Source organism: Bicyclus anynana, chromosome 11 (assembly GCF_947172395.1).
Source record: "Bicyclus anynana chromosome 11, ilBicAnyn1.1, whole genome shotgun sequence".
NCBI classification, from domain to species: Eukaryota; Metazoa; Arthropoda; class Insecta; order Lepidoptera; family Nymphalidae; genus Bicyclus; species Bicyclus anynana.
Genome location: NC_069093.1, coordinates 13,100,637 through 13,123,095, shown reverse-complemented (window position 1 = coordinate 13,123,095; position 22,459 = coordinate 13,100,637). Strand labels below are relative to the sequence as shown.

Here is a 22,459-nt window from a genome sequence, read left to right as displayed (position 1 = left end):
ACTACAATCTCACCTGGTGATATGTGATGATGCAGTCTAAGATGGAAGCGGGCTAACTTGTTAGGCGGAGGATGAAAATCCACACACCTTTAGGTTTCTACACGATATCGCACCGGAACGCTAAATCACTTGGCATTACGTTTTTGCCGGTGACAACTAGCCACGGCCGAAGCCTCACACCAGCCAGACTTGGACCAATTAAGAAAAGCTCAATCGGCCCAGCTGGAGATCGAACCCAGGACCTCCGTCTTTTAAATCCACTGCGCATACCACTGCGCCATGGAGGCCGTCAGATAGAAGGTTATGAAGCTTAGACCCATTACGCTGCTACAATGCAGGCTAGCAGGCTAAAAATATAGTGTATCATTATGGTCCTAACCATAATGATACACTATATTTTTACAATCACTATCAGATTGTCTGAATAAGCCAAATGCCAAGCACTATTGTAATAATATTTTGTAAAATCTGAAACTATTACTATCACTGAAAGTACTTAATCGGCCTGCAGAGAATAATTTAAGTTTCTATCTAATGTTGTAAAAATAATATATTGGGTGTTTCCTCAGACCAATTATTGTATAGGACCTGCCTCACTTGACGTTACTTTTCTGTCAAAGTATATGATCAACGATCTAATGCGATTATAAAAACTGTCTCTATAGTATCCATGTTAAATAGTTGTGATCGTGATCGTCGGTTAAAGAGCTCCGTAAAAATACCTTTCTGTGTAGTTGAATGGTGTAAAAAACGGGCAAAAACTTCTAGTTTTGTATAGGATATATACCAAATCGAAGCTCATTTTCCTCAGAAAATGACAGACAATTTTGTTCGTGACTATGAGTGCGATACAGGTCCTTCTATAATTGGTCTGAGGGTGTTTCAGTTCCACAAGTATTTTAGTTTTTATTTAAGTAAGTATATAAAGACTAATTATAAGTTCTTGGGAAACTGTAGAGTCATGTTAGACATAGTCATCTGTTCGAAATGGTAAAATATATTCCGATTGGGAATTTGGTTAGTACGAGTGGAAGTTATTTAGAAGCACATTACTTGTGTATACCAAATGTTATTATACAAGTAATGTGCTTGTAGCACATTACTTGTGTACTATTAAATAAATAAATAAATAAGTATTTATTGGTTTTCTTTAGGTACTTGTACCGAATTGTAAATCTATAGTTTTCTCAACTTAGCCTCAAATTTATAAAAGGGCTTTTTTACGACGGGTAAAACGGTACTAAAAAAATCTTTAATTTTTTTATTTTCAAGAAATCTATAAAATCCAATTTATTTGTATTTTAGAACAGCGCAGAACGTCATTATTAAAAATATTTTCCAATTTTTCTAGTGGAGGTAAGCTATTTAGGCACCAGCGATTAAAGTGCCACTTTGATAGTTGGCAACCCCATTACGAGCCATTTATCACATGTCACTGTCATTGTCATTACAAGAGAAATATTATCTGTCTGCAATGTTACGCGAAGATTCGGTCGGTGACGTTCCGTGATTCGACTTCAAAAAACAACACAATTTGACTATTTTTTTCTTGTGCTAAAGTAGGGTGCTGCAGTGAATAATCTCTTTCTTTACTGTACCAATTTGTTATTCTTATTATGATGACAAGTGGACTATAAATTGTGTCGGCAATTATATAAAATTAAAGACGAAAAATGAGTAAACATATGTATTCAACGGCGAACCTTTCTGATAAAGAACTGAAGGAACAAGGCAACCGATTATTCAGTCTTCGAAGGTTCGAGGATGCCCTGAACTGCTACACCAAGGCTATTGTAAGTATTTTAAACGATTATCGTAATATGTAAATAATGACATTTTACTGTAGCTAATAGCAAAATTCTTTTGTAATTAATTCATTTCAGTAAGTACATACTTATGCTGGAAAATATCGGTCAATGCTACATAGTTTTGTGTGGTTTGTTTTAGAAACAAATAAACAACTATCTTAGCTGAACAGATTATTAGAACGTTTTTTAGAAAGTCTACTCTTTTTACTTACTTAGCAAATTACTCTTGATTGGACCTTAATTATCGAGAAAGGAAAATCAGTCAAAATCTGTTTTATTTGTGAACTTGAAACAGATACAAATAATTTGATTGATTGTTTTTTTGCTCATTTATTCATTTGGACTTTTCTAAAATTTTCAACAATCTTAATAAAATTCAAAATACAATATAAAGCACTAATAATAAATTATAAAAAGACATTAACCCTGAAGTTGAACAAAAGCTGCTTAAGGCTTGGATTAAATCCATTGATTGCTAAGAGTTTTATCTCATTACTTACCTTTAGGAGCCCAAATCAGTAACTGTAACTTATTAATAGTGTTTATATAATAAGCTTCATTAGTGCCATAAAAATGGGCGAGACTAAACTGCTTAGAGTGACATGTTTGAATCCCACTCCCTGGACTATTTACATACCCACTTCTGACAGTCTTACCTACTAATTGGAGGGTAGAAGGAATATTTTTCATATTTAAAAAGCTTACTTTTATACTTATATGAAAAACATATGAATGAATATATATGAGGAAAGGTAATTAGTAGTTAAATTGGCTGAGTTTATTGTGAGCTCTTCTCAGACTAAGGCACATTTGCGACCCTTGTGACTTTAATTTAATTTTTTTTTGACTATTTACCATTACCTAACAATGACGTCTGACGTGTGATGTCTCGGAAGTGCTTGTAATTGAAATAAATAATTTTTTACTATGGTTTATTTTAAAAATTGAAACCTTAAGGGTCCTAAAAAAGCTTTAGCTTCAAAAGCTCATAACAAATTCAGCTAAGCTTTGATATAAAACTGATGGTAGATATTTGTAGAATATGGTATTTTTTAGATAAAAAATCCATCAGTAGCCACATACTTCACAAATCGAGCGCTATGTCACCTGAAGATGAAGCGATGGGAGGCCACGTGCCAGGACTGCAGGCGAGCACTGGACATTGACACCAACCAGGTGAAAGGACACTTCTTCCTCGGCCAGGCATTAGTTGAACTGGAATGTTATGATGAAGCTATAAAACACTTACATAGGGGTGAGTATTATTGATTTATGTATTACTGGATATATGGATATTAGACAGTGTCAGATTTACAATAGAAACAGAAAAACTTGAAGCTTAGGGTGGCAAAATTAGGGGGGCAACAAAATACTATATACATATAATTGACGGCCTCCGTAGCGCAGTGGTATGCGCCGTGGATTTACAAAACAAAGGTCCTGGGTTCGATCCCCAGCTGGGCAGATTGAGATTTTCTTAATTGGTCCAGGTCTGGCTGGTGGGAGGCTTCGGCCGTGGCTAGTTACCACCCTACCGGCAAAGACATACCGCCAAGCGATTTAGCGTTCCAGTATGCTGCCGTGTAGTAACCGAAAGGGGTGTGGATTTTCATCCTCTTCCTAACAAGTTGGCCCGCTTCCATCTAAGACTACATCATCACTTACCATCAGGTGAGATTGTAGTCAAGGGCTAACTTGTAAAGAATAAAAAAAAAAGAAATAGGTCCAAAAAAATGGATCAATTTTATTACAGTATGACAGTTGTTGACAGTTGACAGATGCATGGTTAGAGGTATTCGGCTATCTAGTCGTATATTCCATAACTCACTATAGAAGAATTGCAATAAAAACAATGCTTTGTTTTTCTTTGCTTAAAAAGATACCCAGAAAGTTGTATAAATAATCTAAATTATTCCCTAAAAAATGAATTGACATTATTATGAACTGTGTATCTAATTTTAGAGTTTAAAAGGGGTGGAAATTAGAGTATAATAGTATTCTGTAAGGAGGTTTAGCTTTATATTGGGCTATTAATTTAGGCTGATAAAGATGGAAGAATATCCACTCCTAACAGTGTTTTTGACTAATTGGAGGAGAATGGTTGTAAAAAAATATAGCAAATTTTCTTTAAAAATAATTTCTCCATGGGCCGATTGAAATCAGAGAGATCTTTCATGCATTCATTGCCATTGTCGAAGAGTTTTTTAATAATAATTATTAAGTGCTTAGCTGGTCTAAACTTTCTAAAAAATTAAACATAACATTAACTAAACATTATAATCACTAGCCATCATAAATAAATAATTGCTTTATAATTAGATAGTTTAAAAAAATACTTAATCACTTTATAAATTAATTCATTAAGCAGCTGATAGGAAACTAAAAATAACTCTAATTAACTAATAGGGTAAGATAGACTTTATGTTTTATTAAAAACTTATGATACTGAGTATATTATATTCTCTGTCATATGACTTGTTCTTGTACTATCCACATACTTTCCATGAGAATATAGGGATTAAATATAGAGATGTTACTCTTTATGACTCTAAAATCGGTCAAGTCGTTTCTGAGATTAGCCAGAAAAATAGACAGACATTATATACTACTTGCAATTTTGAATAAGGTATTGTGATCAAAGCAGCATAGAGTATAGACCCTACGCACATTTATAAAAGCCTTCTATTATGGCAGGCGTCCATAGATACGCATCGTATGCAACTGACGCATCACATTAAACGGATTTTAGTATTCTTTGTATAGAAAGTCATACAAGTGCGTCCACTGATCCGCATTGTATGGATCGCATCGAATAGATTTTATCTACCGTAAAATTAAAAATCCGTTTGATGCGATGCGTCCGATACGTAATATGCGGATCCGTGGACGCTTATCATTGGTTCTTAAGTTCGTTTCACTAGGATTGACGTAACATCGAGGGAAAATTTAATCCTTAACCAACATAACAAAGAGTCTATTTTACTGTGGATGTTGTGGTTGGTACAATAAATTACCTAATTGTACGGATGGTATCGAACGGATTTTATCTACCGTAAAATTAAAAATCCGTTTGATGCGATGCGTCCGATACGTACGATGCGGATCTATGGACGCTTGCCATTGGTCCTTATGCTCGTTTCACTAGGAGTGACGTAACATTGCAGGAGAATTTAATCCTTAGCCAACAGAACGTACAGTCTATTTTACTGTGGATGTTGTGGTTGGTACTCTAAATTTCCTAATTGTATGGATGGTATAAAACGGATTTTATCTACCGTAAAATTAAAAATCCGTTTGATGCGATGCGTCCGATAAGTACAATGCGGATCTGTGGACGCCTACCATTGGTCCTTATGCTCTTTATACTAAGAGTGACGTAACATTGCGAGAGAATTTAATCCTTAACCAACAGAACATAGAGTCTCTTTTACTGTGGATGTTGTGGTTGGTACTCTAAATAAATTGTGAATTTGCAAATAATGGCCCTTTTCAGTTAGTTAAACATGCCTACTTCGCGATTTGCTTACAAATATATATAGAATAACTATTGTCATCGTTGCGTGCTATTTTCAAGGCTTTGAAAGAAATGCTAAACCATTATTTACTGTACATACCTATAACAAGGCAGATGTCGAAGTACCTGTAGACCTAATGCTTTCCATTTTATAGTTAGGTAATATTGATTTTTCTTTGTTGGTAGTTAATCTATTCATCTAGCAATCACGAGAGCCATCGATTCCTGTGATGGGCTTTATGAAGAAGATTATTGAGTGCAGTAGCTTGCCTTTGAGGTCCCCTGTGTCAAAATTAGTCTATCTTAAGGATGTTCCAGTTTCGGAGTGAAACGTAGAAGGCTTTTTTTGGATCCGAGTAGCATTGCTAATTCCTTGTTCAGATGAATTGATTGAATTTTCTTAATTTTATCATCCTCATCACATTAGCCGATAGACTTTCACTGCAGGACATAGGCCTTTTGTAGGGTATTCGTTACCTTTTGTATTCTTTAATTTAACAGTAAGTAATATAAACAAGGAAGCAACTCAAGGTCAGTATTTAAACCACCGGGGCACAGAATGTTTGAAAACCCACGACAAACCTAACTTTGTATACCTGTATGTGAAGATTACAAAGTTAAGCTGGTTCTAGCTAATTTAGTACCGGGTAGGATTAGTAATTATTTATTTTTATACTAAAGACATTTAGTAAACAGACAACAGTCGTACTTTGAGTTTGCGCTACCGATTGGTTTAGTAGTAGTCATTGGCGTTCCTAGGATTATTTCCTGGGGTTTCCATTATGTCATTTATTAGTATCAAAATAGAATTCCATATCGGTAGCCCAGTGTCCTAGGGTGCGTACAAACCGTATCTCTGCGTGATTGAATCAGAAATAGAAAGAAGAAAAAGAAAGAAAGAAAATAAGTTTATTCACTTTTTAGTGTCACAAACAGTATATCCTATCTTAGATATCACATGACTGACTGTGACACCAAACAGAAAGGGTTTACAGCTCAGCATTAGCCGTTCATCGCTGGAAAGCAATGCGCACCGCTGATTTTCAGCTGAAACCTGGGTGACGTCACAGTCAGTTATAATTATAAACTAAACATCTAATCAAACTACTTTAAATACATTCAAAATAAAAATTCATATAATAAGACACAAAACAAAAAACCAAAAACAAAAAAACCTTGATAAGAGCGTATAAATAAAATGATAATAACATAAAGATAAATGCCAACATACAATAATTAATATGACATATATATACATATAATATATATAAATAGAAATATGAATACTTATACCAATTAATAGACTGTACCTAAATAAGGAGGTTCGCAGCAGAACAAAACTCACTGACATAGCTCGATATGTCGCGAAGCCGAAGTGGCAATGGGCGGGGCACATAGATCGAAGAGCCAATGGACGTTGGGGTCTCAAGATGCTGGAATAGCGACCCCGCACCGAAAAGCGCGGTGTTGGTCGATCCCCCACTAGGTATACCGAGGGTATCAAGTGCGTTGCAGGGAGCCGCTGGTTACTCGCGACTCGAGACTGTTTTGTTTGGAAGTCCATGCAAGAGGCCTATGTCCAGCAGTGGACGTCCATAGGCTGTTAATGATTATGATGACGATGAAATGAATATCATGAGAAAGAATAAAAAAACGTTAGAAATGGCATGGCGTCGCTATCAAAGCGATCAGCAAATAGCACGTACAATGTTATTTTTCGCTTTCAGGTAAGTAGATGTTTATGTCCATAAATAAATCCTTTTGTATATTGCAGCAAACGACTTGGCTCGCGAACAGAAGATGAACTTCGGCGACGATATCGCGGCACAAATACGTATCGCCAGGAAAAAGAGGTGGAACGTTCAAGAGGAGAAGAGAATAGCACAAGAAATTGAACTGCAGGCTTACATCAATAGGTGAGTCCTTTATATTGAGCATATTCGATGAAGACCACCAATCAGGTACAAGCAGGTTTTAACAACCTATTGGAAACTTCATAATAAATACGTCATGAAAAATTTGGAAAATTGTTTTATATCTACTAATATTGTATCGGTTATTGTGTGACAAAAATACGTAGATGAAGAAATAAATAGACGAGTGAGTAATGTTGTCATTGGAAAAACCAATGCGTCAGACACTCAGACCCATTATCATCTATAGGACCTGCCTCGCTAGAGGTTACTCCTATAACAAAACTATATGATCATGATCTAACGTATTCCTACAAACTGCGTCTATACTCTATACAATCGATGTGTCAATGTATGAAATTATACGTGTGTTTATTACGATTTAAAATTTATTGTTGTGTGGTTTATATTTATTGGTGTTAAATATTTGTGTTACCTCGTCCCGAACGTCGTCAAAAAACGACAGACAATTGGTGAAATTAAGTGCGGATAAAAGTCCAATAGAAGGTCTGAGGTCTGACACCTAATATCGAATCGTCTTTCTTTACAAAGTACACACGATATTTTTTAAGGGAATTCGACAGTTCGTCTATCACTTTCTCTGTCTACACAAAAATATCATTATCATTTATATTATCATCAATATTACCATAATTTTTGCTGTTGTTTCTAGGCTAATAAACGAAGATTTGCAACGTAGAATAGAGTCAATAAAACTAGAGAACATGAATGAAGAAGAAAGCAGTAGTAAAATATCAAAGGCTGAAGAGGAATGTGTGAGTGTTATTTTTATGCTTTTTATTAACAACATTGGTTAGTTCAAAGTATTACGGAACCCTTATATTATTTGATATTTGATTGCTATGTTGTTTTGTGTGTCCATCCATCTCTCAAGGCCATTTTTTTCGAAATTGTGTGGAGATTTTACAATAACAGTCTAGAAGTAAGTTTGAAGTAGATATAACATCACCGGGGAAATATTTGTATTTTTGTATGTAACAAATTAACTACTAAACCAATTTTAAAAAAAATCTTTCATTAGGGAGATTCCATCAAGGAGTAACATTGGTTATATTAATTTTATCCTGGTATTTCCAGGGAATGGAATTACGCGGCTAAAGCCGGATTTATATTTGTCTGACGTGTCGTGTCGTGACGAATCAGAACGGAATAGGTATCATACATTTTGTATTCATCAGAAGTCATCACGACATTTCACAACACATAAGTGTAAACGTTGCCATATAAAATGTTAAAAATAAAATACCGATTCTGTTTTGCGGGTCTATTATGTATCTCGGTGTACCATTGAAATAATTAGTCACTACATCTTTTTTTGTCGTATTTTCGTTTATTTTATTATCTAAAGTTATTTCAACGAATAACCTTACCTGAACCATTTACATTAAATGGTAACGTTTTTTATTGTTTCTACGATCATCTAACATGATTATTTCAACGAAATTACGTAAATAGCAGTTTCTTAGTTAAAATAACGTTACTATCTGCTACTATCACAACTATACTAATGTTACTTTCCGTTAAATGACGATAATTGTGTAATTACGGTGAAACACAATGTTAAATGATTGCAAAAACGAAAATACGATGAAAAACGATGTAGTGACTGATTACTTGAATGGTATACCGAGTTACATAATAACCCTGCTCATGCGTCACGACACGATACGTCAAATTTAAATCCTGCTTAAAACAGAGGTTCTGCTTTTATCTAATAGATCGAATATGAGAATAAATCAGGAACATAATATTATAATTTCATTATACAGTTAAATTTTAATAAACTTTGCTTGTTCTCAGTTCTAGTCTGCTTATCTAAGATCATGTGCTTAATATGTTATTATTTTGTATTCCAGAATAACTATAGCAGCGAGTTAAATAATTTATTCTCAAAAATGGACGAAAGGAGAAGGGTGAGTAAAATGTATTGAAATAATATATTCTTTCTTTTCTGGCCATTCGTCGTTGCTGTCCCAGGAATTAAGAACATTTTCTCTTATTTCATAAAAATAAATTTCGAAAATTCGTAAATATTGCGATAATATTTACGAATTTTCTTTGTAATTAAAATTGTTTTGTGTCTAATCTTCAGATGATGATGATTACATTACAATTTACAATTATACATTACGATTTTTCCATAAATTACAGTTTGATGAAAACCTTAAACATTCTCTAGAGACGTGCTTGTAATAACTATTAAGTAGGTACCAGCGGACGCCCGCGACTTCGTTTGCCCTTTATCATTATCAACCCATATTCGGCTCACTGCTAAGCTCGAGTCTCCTCTCAGAATGAGAGGGGTTAGGCCAATAGTCCACCACGCTGGCCCAATGCATGATTGGCAGACGTCACACACGCAGAGAATTAAGAAAATTCTCTGGTTTCCTCACGATGTTTTTCCTTCACCTTTTCAGACACGTGATATTTAATTTAAAAATCCGTCGGATAGTTTTTGTTTCTATATCGAACATACAGACAGACAGATAAAAATTTTACTGATTGCATTTTTGCCATCAGTATCAATCACTAATCACCCCCTGATAGTTATTTTGGAAATATATTTCATGTACAGAATTAACCTTTCCACAGATTTATTACAAGCATAGATAATAGATATCATCTGTTCTATGGTAATAAATACTCTACTGACCGAGTGTTCTCGATATGATGACGTCACCAATGACGTATATGAAGTAACAGTATTACAAGCGCGGTTGCGTGTCAAAGTGCTCTAATGGGATCATTTCGTACAACGCCGCCTTACGCCTCCGCGTCTCATATTGTTACGCAAAACAGGATTATGCGTTCAAACAAGCGTGTGTAATCATTTGAGACGTTATGGTTCCTCTACACCATCGATCATGTTGGCGTGATAGAATTCTATATCATTATCATCATCATTATCAGCCGATGGATGTCCATGCCGGCCTCTTGCATAGACTTCCAAACAAAACGGTCTCGAGCCGCCAGCATCCAAGGGCTCCCTGCAACCCGCTTGATGTCTTTGGTCCACCTAGTGGGGGGTCGACCAATAGTCCGCTTTCCGGTGCGGGGTCGCCATTCCACTTTGAGACCCCAACGTCCATCGGCTCTTCGAACTATGTGGCTCGCCCATTGCCACTTCTGCTTCGCGACTCGCTGAGCTATGTCAGTGATCTCCTCATTCCTGATTCGATCATGCATATAAAATCCATTGTGGATCAAAATTGTCTATCTATCACAGAGAAATTCTTTTTAGGACAAGATTTAAATTTATGTATTTCCAACAATTATAGAATAATTGGAAATACAAAATACTTTTTAATTTTTTTACTTTAGTTTACTTAGTGCCTGTAATTTCACTGGCAACCAAGTGTTCAAGCCGACACAGTAATTATTACTGGTTAGTGGCAGTATGAACTTCTGTCACAAAGATCTACTGCAAAAATTTGTTTTTTTTAGAAACGCGATGTGCCAGATTACCTATGCGGCAAAATTAGCTTCGAAATCCTTAACGAGCCCGTCATAACACCGAGCGGCATCACTTACGAAAAGAAGGACATTGAGGAACATCTTGAGGTAATTTAAATTGTACTAGTAGACGCCGCGCGGTTTCACCCATGTGGTTCCTGTTTCCGTAGTAATACCGTAATGATATATAGCCTTAGCCTACCTCGATAAATGGGCTACCTAACGCTGAAAGAATTTTTCCAATCGGACCAGTAGTTCCTGAGATTAGCGCGTTCAAACAAACAAACTCTTCAGCTTTGTGATATTAGTATAGATTTTTACCAAAAAATATGATTTTAATAAATTGGCTGAGTTCGTTGTAGGCTTTTCTCGGACCAAGGCGCGTTTGGAGCCCTCGTAACTTTAATTTTAATTTTTAGACCAATTATTATCACCATTACCTAATAATATTACAACTGACGTTTCGAAGTTTCGAGTAAACTGAGCCTAATTGAAATAAATGAACTTTAACTTTCGATTTTGACTCTGAATTATAATGACCAGAGACAACTGATATACATTTTTTGGCTGTTGGGAGGCTTTGGCCGCGGTTAGTTACCACCCTACCGACAAAGACGTATCGCCAAAAGAATTAGCGTTCCGGTACGTGGTGTAGAAACCAAAAGGGGTGTGGATTTTTATCCTCCCCCAAACAAATTAGCCCGCTTCTATCTTGGACTGCATCATCACTTACCATCAGGTGAGATTATAGTCAAGTGCTAATTTGTACAGAATATAAAAAAGATTAATTTGCTCTCCAAGGCACAAGGCATGGCCTTGGTCTCACAACAAACTCAGGCGGGGTTATTTTGTTGTATATTCAGAGGCACAATAATCCGCCCACTTCAATATGAAGTATATTAAATACTCGCGCCATATTGAAGGGGGCGAATAATTGTGCCTCTGAGTATATTTTTCAAGATAGTAATTAATCATTAAATGACATAATGTTTCCAGCGTGTGGGTCACTTCGACCCCGTGACCCGAGTGAAGTTGACAGCAGACCAGCTCATCCCGAACTTCACCATGAAGGAGGTGGTGGACGCCTTCTTGCAGGAGAACGAGTGGGCGCTCGACTACTAGCCATGCTCAGCCATGCTACACCAGATGCTGGGTGATGATAGAATGCGTTTCTGATGGACTCAAAGTAAACTATGCTTTATACTTTTGAGTTTAGAAATCTGTGAGCATTTCTTGCAATTCCTTGGTTAATTATTATAACTTAAGGGATGAACTTTAAGGGCTAAAGGAGAAACCCAGTCTCCATACAAACTCAAGCCCAAAGGAGATTGTCCAAAATTGTATGGAGCCCAGGATCAGTCATTGTACCCTAGCGGAAATAAAAGAAAATATTTTTTTTTAACTATTTTTGATTATACAAATCTACGAATTTACTTTAATTCATTCGAAATAATATTCATTATCTCCCAAGAAATGTAACACTATTATGGGTTTAGTGGCGGATTGATGACGTTTTCAATGCAGTAATCGATTTGACGTTTGCTGTCAATTGTCATGTCACAGTTGCTCTATGGGCGCCATCTTGATATAACTCAAAAACTTGGGATTTAATTTTATTTATTTCTTTTTATTTAGTTAGATTTATTCACTTTAATAAATTTTAATAAAATCCTTGTATTTTTTAAATTTTAATGATACGGGGTACAAGAGTGGATCTTAAATGGACCATCTCCTTTATTGCATTATCTGTGTCTAACTGACAGGCGACAGTTTTAATAAGGATTTGACACATCTAATCAAACTATGCTAATATTTGACAGTGACATCTCATTAATTGATTTACTTTGACATTGACAGCCCGCGTTCGAAACTGACAATCAATGAAATACGCATTATAGAGGAGGAAGGCATATTACCCGACTGCGTCAGAGGGAGGGTAATGTTTTTCGAGCGTATGTATGTGTGTATGCACTCTTTGGCACGCCCTAAAGCCGAAACGGCTGGACGGTTTTTGACATATGTCGTTTTTGAATTTTGTATTTGGAACGGCAACGACACCGTCGTGTTCCATCTGCCTATTATTCTTTAATCTGTGCCTACACATTAACATTTAACCTACTACGCGGTTACAAGGCTTTGTCGACTGGTCATTTTGTTTTTGTATTACAAATTGCTGTGTAAATGATGTCAGAAACGCATTCTTTCAGTAGCACTGTATTGTGATGACGTCACTAGACTTTGGCAAATGAAAGCGTCTAAAAAAGGTTTTGCTACTATAAGTTAATATTATTTTATTAATAAAATATAATTATAGATAATAGTTATTGTTATTTCATTTTTATACAGGGTGTTTCACATAACTCTAGGGTTATATTCTTTACCGAAAATTAATTAAAAATGTTCAAGGAACATGTGTTCTGTTAAATAATATTTCTTTTGTAAATATATCTTAAAATGTGTCCCACGCGTCCTTATAATTATGACGTAGCCAAGTTTTACGTATTTTAAAATGTAAGGATAGATAAAAGCTACATGGATAGTCAAAATTATTTGAATTATTTTGTATGAAAACATCAAAAGTTTTTATTTTTTTTTTTGTTATAAAATATTAGTTATGAAGTTCGGCTCCTATAAGAAGACTTGTCAACACCTTAAAGTTATGGGAAAAACTTCCGAGCACCCTGTATATGATCAAAACCCATTTTTCTGCTATAGTTAGTGATACTACATGCAGATTTTTCAGGTCACGCTTTCATATGTCAGAGTCTATTTAGTGAATGTTCACACTTGGCGTTAAAATAACCGCTGTTTTTGAGAAAGCGTTACTTAGTTTACTGCTTTTCAGTTACAAGTCAATACAGTACAGTTTAATGAGTGGTCTCTTGATGAGGGACCTCCCACTCTAGCCATGATACATATTGATTCTCTTTCTATAAACATTCGCTATCGATACGTCAATCGGATATGTCATTCCCTTGCAATTTTACCTTGTTTGTAATGTAACTTGTATGTACTAGTTTAGTTAATTAATAAAGGTTTTTAATTTTTAATTTAATTTTTTTTTATTTCGAAATACAACACGTTTGACTTGGGCAGTAAGCTGGTGAATGCGTGACTCGAGCGTTATTATTTTATAGTAAGCTTACGAAGTCGAAAGTCATTATTTTATAGTAAGCTTACGAAGCGTTAGCGTCTGTAGAAAGAGAATCGACATGTGACATGGCTAGAGCGGTTGAAAAAAGAATTATATTAAATTATATAACTGTATGGCGGTAAACTCTTTCGAGTAGCGTAAAGAAACAACTTTCTAAGTACACAGCATAACTGAATATGTGCTTTCAATGAGTGACTAATTTTACGCTACGTGTGAATACTCCTTTATAACGTAAGATTGGTTACTTTGATCGTTTAATTTATACATTGGTTAAGTCAATGTTTTACGATTTAAGCTGTTCGTATGTATGTAAGCTCATACCTCATTATATAATATAAATAGATTCAAACGATGCCTGCTTCTAAAGTAAAGGACCCCGTAAATGATGTAACTTTGTGAAATCATACTTGTTCCTCAAACAATTTGATCGTCTGTAGCCATTGACCTCTTATAGTAAAATGATGCACAATCATATAGAAAATTTCACTTAAAAACTGGCCAATTTTGCTTTGACAGTTTTAGAATTATTGATAAAGAAAATTATACCTAAAGTCCTTTAAATATAGTCCAATGTTCAATAAAATCCCAAATTCAGAGCAAATTCAACTTTAATGATCGAGTTTAAGGTTGAATTTGCAAATGCGACTACTTGAATTGAGTGCCAAGAAGTTGTGTTTGGCACTCATTGAGTGGGGGACTTTTTATAGTCGCTGATTGTGCATCCATTTTTTAATATGAGATCGATGTCTGTAGCTTTGTTTGAAGCTTTTGTCAAACATTGCTTGCTGAAAAAGTCTTGTTTGACAAACTTGTTTGTCAAATATGTTTGATCATTATCTGGGTCCTTTACATCTATATACACATAGAAATAAGTGAACAATACGTATTTGGCTTATATATATTCAAAAATAATAATAATCTCAGTACATTTATTTGGAGTACCTATTTAAAATATTTAACTCTTTATTGTATATTTTATAATAATTGACTAACTAAGCAGACTGTCCACTTGGTGGTAAGTGGAACACCATTGTCTATAACCAGTGGCGTGCATAAGGTTGGTGATCAGGGTATGCACCAGTGACGAAGGATTAAATTTAGGTGAAGTTAAGCCGCCCCAAAGAAAAGTTAATTCATATAGTGTGATACAAAATCCGGTTTCTTATATATATCTAGATACAGTACAACAATGAATATGCATGAATGTTTAAAGGTAACCCGGCGGGAATCGGCTTGCATTAACTCTTCGCCGCTGGTAAGACTATTTAACCCAACTGGGAAAATGTTCATTGCATGAGAATTAACAAATCATTTATTAGAGTATGCAGTGCTTTAATGAATGTATGAAGTGCACGCCACTGAATGTTACGTCACATCTATAGATTGGCAACTTCGTTGATATGCGGGCGACAGGGGGAAAGACTGCGCGGGTGTGAAATCGTGCGTGCGGGGAAGTGAGGTGCATCAGTCGTGGGTTTTTCATTCATCGCTACACGCCCCCCGGCCCACGGGAAACATCGGGAGTGTATCGTCGCTAACGCTTCGAAAACTAGAAAGAATGTATGGGAATGACATTTGCTATCGACAGGTCACGTGATCAAGAGAGACGTGATAGCCCAGTGGATATGACCTCTGCCTCCGATTCCGGAGGGTGTGGGTTCGAATCCGGTCCGGGGCATGCACCTCCCAACTTTTCAGTTGTGTGTATTTTAAGAAATTAAATATCACGTGTCTCAAACCTGCACACCAGAGAATTTCTTAATTATCTGCGTGTGTGAAGTCTGCCAATCCACATTGGGCCAGCGTGGTGAACTATTGGCCTGAACCCTCTCATTCTGAGAGGAGACTCTAGCTCAGCAGTGAGCCGTATATGGGTTGATAACGAGGTCACGTGAGCAAGATCTGTCATTCCCATACATTTTTCTAGTTTTCGAAGCGTTAGCGATTGTGGTAAGAGAATCGACGTGCCACTTAGCTAGGGGGGCAGGTATATTTCTCTTTACGGGTTAAATCTTTGGTCGGTTGGTGTTAGGCCTACTTGTCACAATTCAAATTAAGACCATCTAATACCTATTTATATATGTCATAAATTTATTTGTATTATATTTTATTTTTATTTATTATACGATTGCTTTTATTGTTGTTGGATACTAAATCGCTGTTGTAAAAGTTGCCTAGCATATTGTTCGATCTTGCCGAAAAACTAGCCCAGCAAGTTTTTGGTAAAAGTTTCATCTTTCATCCGCTTTACATATAGACATAAAAGTCATGCAAATATACATTAGTTTTCATTTACAAAAGTCGTGCATCGAATTGCTCATTTCTTAGTCTGGTGAAACTATGTTAAGACTTCAAATTAGTGAAATATTTTCAATATTAGACTTATTTCTGTAGTTTTTAAAATGTAATGTAACACGTTAAGTAAAATTTAATTTAGAAAAAAAAACAACTAATAACCCATGGTTTAAAGGACAAATGCCGTCCTAAACACTATAATGCAGAATATTTAGTATAGAAACTAAATTACTACTTTAAGGGCTACTCGAGTATTACGTAACGCAATTTGTAACGTAACGTAAAAAGATACGTTACATTTGTGGATTGTGGAGGTAATTCCTGGATCTACCAAACCGATTTTGAAAACTCTTTTACAAATATAAAGCCACATCATTAGTGAGTGATATGGACTATCTTTTATACAGGTATTCCCAGGAATACCCAGGTATTCCTACGGGAACGAGAACTAGCCGAACGAGATCGCGGGCTATTAAACGTTTAGGGAGGAGGGGTTGTCAAAAATTGCGTACCGTATTACTTGAACGTCCTCTTAGCGTATCATCATTATCAATCCATATTCTGCTCATTGCTGAGCTTGATTCTCCTCTCAGAATTAGTGGGGTTGGCCTACCAATAATCCACCATGCTGGCCCAATGCGAATTGGCAGACTTCACACACGCAGAGAATTAAGAAAATTCTCTGGTGTGCAGGTTTCCTCGCGATGTTTTCCTTCACAGTTTGAGACATGTGTACCTACTTATGGCCGTTTTCAATAAACTACCCAAGATTATGGATAGATAGCTATCCTCGATCATCAGTAACAGTCAAACTATTTTTACATAAAATAAAATAAAAAAAAAGCCTTTTATTTCCTAAATAAGTAGATATTACAATCAGGTACGTTATTTTAAACAAAGAAAATTTTAAAACAAACAAAAGAAAAGTTTTAAACGGAGCTAAATGTTTACGACTGACACCTGTCATACACCCCTCATCTTAACATAGTCAAACTAAAGTACGGAAAGATAGATTTTCTTAACTTTAGTAGGTAAGCGAAATGGCAGATAGATAGGTTATTGAAAAAAGCCGTTAGTTTATAGTTCATTTCAAATTGATTTAGTCCTTATTGTAGTTCGAAAATCTTTAAGAACATTAAGAGCTTGTAAAAATTTAATTATTTTGTGACAAATACTATTGTGAAATGCGTAAACTAATATGTCGGTATGTTTAATTCTATGCTTAAGTGTGTCTTACTGTTTTAAAATTTCTCTACAGTCATAAACATATTAAATTTTAGGATCTGCAATTGAGCACACAACCTCGTCTGTATGCCTAGCATGAAACTAAGTCAGGAGAAATAGACAAAATGTCGACAAATGGCGGCGGAGTTGTCCTAGTCTATCTCTTTCGTTCCTCAGCAATGAAAGAGATGGAGGTCTTTCCGGTTGTGCCTCTATTGGTTAGTTTTGTCTATTTCTCTTTACGAGGTAATATCGTTGGTTGCATGTGAGGCCCACATGTCATTTTATACATATAACTTTAATAATTAATTTAATATCGAAATATTTTAAAACCTTCAGACTTTTCTTGGTACCAAAGAGACGAGAAAATAGAAGTCTTTTATGTCACAATTATTTTACTTGAGCACTGGAGAACGAGGGCTAATAAGCTTCTAAGAATATTAAAAAAATAGGCACTACCTACGTCATAATTACTCAGATAAAACCTAAGCTAATATATTTTCGTAAATCCATTCTTATTAAGGCTCACTAGAGGTTTTGCGTTTTAATTGTACCTTAATCTCTGTCATTGTATTAGATTTAAAAGAGTAAAAAGTATTTTTTACTACTTGGTTAAGCAATGTATACCTCACGACATTATTAAGCAATAAAAAATCGTTTTTCGCCGATTTCAATATGATCACACTTAGATTAAAGTTAAAAGATAGACGAAGTGTACGCCGGCTAAATGGCACCTATTTGAAATAAATAAATTACATAGAGAAAGAATTTTATTGGCATTACACCTACATGCATTGGTCAAAATGCTGTTTAAAATTATTGTAGGAATCAGGCTAAATTGAATCTCAGTTGCATCTATACTTGACTATTTATATACGACGGTGGAAAATCATATACTCATAACTAACCAAATGGCGTGAGGGCATCAGATTTTTTTATATAAGTGCCATGCTTTTAAATCTAACGATACGACGTAGTTTTTGTCAATTTGGTTCGTATTTTCGTCTGGTTAATTTACCCTCCACCGTCGATATAAAATGCCAGGAGAAAATAGGCCTAGCATGCGTTATCACATATCTCGGAAAGAGATAATGACATTGTCGACCAATAGCTGCGTATTTGAAATTTCGCTCTCTTATTAGCAACGAAAAGAGAGCTATATTTTCGATTGCGCTGCAGCTATTGGTCGAAATTTGTCTTTCCCTCGTGTCTTCGTGGTGCGCAACTTACGCTCGGGCTTACAGGACTCTAGAATAATAGAGAGATTACTGGCATTTCGTTGGTTTTTCATCGTCCGTGTTTCTGTCTATCTTTTTCTATATTCTGTGTGGTCACATTCTTATGTATAGCCACACGATGTTATAATATTATGATACCTATCCATTAACTTAAGACATCTAGACTAAAAATAAGTACTGGTCATGACTATAAACATGTAATGTTAAGTAAACGTTATTTTGTATATCAAACTTTTATTTATTTACCCCATGAATAATTCTATCTATAGTAACTAATATTATAAAGATGAAGATGAAGAATTTGTTTATACAACTACTGTAGGTATAGGCTAATATGACGCTACGGCCAATAGAAGTGGAGCAACAGTGAAAAATGTGGGGAAAATCTATACTTATAATAAATCTGTAGAGAGGTCAATTCTGTACATGAAATATATTTCCAAAATAACTATCAGGGGGTGATTAGTGGCCGATACTGATGTATCAAAAATGCAGACAGTAAAATTTTTGTCTGTCTGTATGTCCTTTATAGAAACGAAAACTACTCGACGGATTTTAACGAAACTTGGTACAATTATTCTTCATACTCCTGGGCAGGTTATAGTATACTTTTCATCACGCTATGATCAATAGGAGCAGAGCAGTGAAGGGAAATGTTGGGAAAACGGGAGAAAACACTCCATTTTTTGCTTCCGTCGCCGTCGCGTGGTAGGGTAGGGGTAGGGTAGGGTTAGGGTATTGGCAGGGTGTGTGTGTGTGTATAAGGTAGGGGTAGGGTAGGAAAGGGTAGGGGTAGTAGTAGGGTTTCATGCGGACGAAGTCGCGGGCGTCCGATTGTAAAAAATAAAATTGAAAACTTTCACGTTTGCTTCGTTAAGCCAGGCGTCCATAGATCCGCATAGTGCAGTGTAAATATTATAAAGCGAGAGCTCGTGATTTTTTACATAGGTTAGGTATTTACCTACCTAACTTGCTGGTATGACGGATTGTAGAACGTTAAATATCGTGGTCTGGCGATGGGTTTAGGTTGATATCTATATTAATATTATAAAGCTGAAGAGTTTGTTTGTTTGATTGAACGCGCTAATCTCAGGAACTATTGGTCCGATTTGAAAAATTCTTTCAGTGTTAGATAGCCCATTTATCGAGGAGGCTATATATTATCCCCATATTCTTACGGGAACAGAACCACGCGGGTGAAACCGCGCGGCGTCAGCTAGTGATGCTATAAGTGTCTGGCGAATGAAGATATATTTCAAACTAGCGGACGCCCGCGACTTCGTCCGCGTGAAAGTCGTAAACTTTCAACTACCCCTATCCTACCCTACCCTACCTCTACCCTACCCTATTCTATCCCAACCCTACCCCTACCCTGCCCTACCCCTACCCTACCCTACACTACCCCTACCCTACCCTACCCCTACCCTACTCATTAAGGCTGCACTTCTTTATTTATTCCCTCCCCCGCGAGTCGCGTCGAGCGCGGCAACCGTTACACAAAAATAATCCATATAGCATGAATTAGTATTCACGCGCGATGGCTTAGCGTATTTCTTGTATAACTTTGGTGTTTCTTTACCGATTTTTATGATTCTTTTTTTATTGAATAGGTAATAATGTTAACTTTTTTAGTTAGGGATGAGTGATGAGTGTTATAAACATGAGAGTTGACAAATATAATTAGAAAGCTCCGAACTGCTAAGCTATCGGGAGTTACACGTGTTATTGTGAGTCAACCATAAAAGATAGACATATATATGCTGTTGTGTTTTTATAGATAATTTTAAGGAGAACATTTCCGTCATACATAATTTCTATGTAGTTTTAGCCATTAAGGCTGTACACGCGACGGAAGCTTAAAAAATTGAGTAACTTCTCCCGTTTTCTCAACATTTCTCTTCACTGCTCTGCTCCTATTGATCGTAGCGTAATGAAAAGTATACTATAACCTGCCCAGGAGTATGTAGAATAATTGTACCAAGTTTCGTTAAAATCCGTCCAGTAGTTTTTGTTTCTATAAAGAACATACAGACAGACAGACAGACAGACAGACAGACAGACAGACAAAAATTTTACTGATTGCATTTTTGGCATCAGTATCGATCACTAATCACCCCCTGATAGTTATTTTGGAAATATATTTCATGTACAGAATTGACCTCTCTACAGATTTATTATAAGTATAGATTTAAATTGGAGCATTAAAGATTGAACCTTGGTTACCTACCTGCTATCTCCCGACGCCATGATGGATAATCTTGTAGTTTGTCAAACTACAAGGTGGTGCAATAGAACACAGAATATGATATAGGACCTCTTGGATTTAAATGCAAGGCACCCTATACAAGGTTTAGGTATTATTGAGGCTCGACATTTAAATAATCTTAGTTAAACTATGTGACTTCTGATTACGAGGTCCCAGGTTAGAATCCTGGGTCGGGCATGTAATGAAAGAGGTATCTACCTACTGAACTTTTTGTCTTCTAAGAAAGAGTAGGTATAAATTCTCAGCCCTGAATTGGTAAGTTAGTGCTAATGCATACATCCCCGTGCCTCGGAGAGATTACGCTGTTGATCCCTGACATTATCATTTAGGTCATTAGGTGTATCTGATAGGTAGTAGTCGTTAGAAGATTTAGCTTTATCACCCTAATCCTTGCAACCCTCAGCAGCATGGTGCAAATGCAAGCAAATGTTGTAGGACGGTATGAACCAAGTTATACCTACAGATACGACTATTTGTCATTTACATATTATACGGACATTTTTGAAAGAAAGAAAGAAAAGATATTTATTTTTAAGTAATGCCACATATCACATTAAATCTAAATTATAACATATTATGGCTTAACTGTCCACTCAAACAGTGGAGTACCAAAGAATTCCCTGTAATATGTGGCAAAACCTAGAAAAAGGCCCCAACTCATTTTGCCGCATACTTTCAATAAAAAAAGTATGTAGCACTGATTTTCAGTTAGGACCCAGTTCAGGTGCCGCCACGCACACAGTTCAACACTTTACGTAAACTATTAAAGACAATTATTAAGAACTAAAACTAACTAGTTAGATACATTGATTTAAAAAAATAAAAAAAACACACACAGAAAACTTGACATAACGATGAAAAACAAAATTAATGATACAAATAAAAATTACCTGCAATATACCTAATCATGTAGGTATACTTTTTTTTTGTTGAGAACTTGCAATATTTTGCCAAAGAAAAACATTGCTACGCATGAACTGCCCATTTGGAGCAATTTATTTGTATTTCTTCTCGACAGTTGCTTAGTCTGGTTAAGTAGATTCATCACCAATGGGTAGTTACGTAAAAGCTACCTTACCACTCGAATGCGAGTTTTCTGTCGGCCTTAGAGACTCGTTTGTACGACACGGGTGGAGCTCATACCTAGTATTTAGATTGTATTCGACAAAAACCCGGACACCATGCGGTGCTACGTGGAATTCGGCACTTCTCAGTTCTAAGACTGCTTGTTATTTGTTTTAATTTTGGTGTGGACAAGACAACAACTTGTTACAAGTGTTTGTGTTACTACTACCTACTACCACAGTAAATATATATATATATATATATATATATATATATATATATATATATATACTACTAGGTTTGCCGCGTGTGGTAAGAAGGTAAGGTGGCAAAGAAAAGCGTGTTTATCGATCGCCGTTTACTGTTCAACTGATTTAATATAACTAAATACATTGGGTTAGTAATGTGCTGTTGAGTGGTTAGTATCGGCATGTGCGCGCCATATGTGTGTGCGCACATGTTAACTGACAATTTGGAACGTTGTAAACTTATGGATAATCTACGAACT

General features: G+C 35.8%; 1 protein-coding gene across 1 annotated transcript; it reads left to right on the top strand.

The window, feature by feature from the left end:
• Positions 1-1,468: 1,468 nt before the first annotated feature.
• On the top strand, positions 1,469-18,851 carry LOC112055907 (E3 ubiquitin-protein ligase CHIP). Its single transcript, XM_024096205.2, has 7 exons — positions 1,469-1,793; positions 2,865-3,063; positions 7,097-7,238; positions 7,909-8,011; positions 9,113-9,169; positions 10,701-10,817; positions 11,706-18,851. Exons 1-7 carry the CDS (start codon positions 1,674-1,676, stop codon positions 11,829-11,831), a joined length of 864 nt encoding a protein of 287 aa, XP_023951973.1. The 5' UTR covers positions 1,469-1,673; the 3' UTR covers positions 11,832-18,851.
• The last annotated feature ends 3,608 nt before the right edge of the window (positions 18,852-22,459 follow it).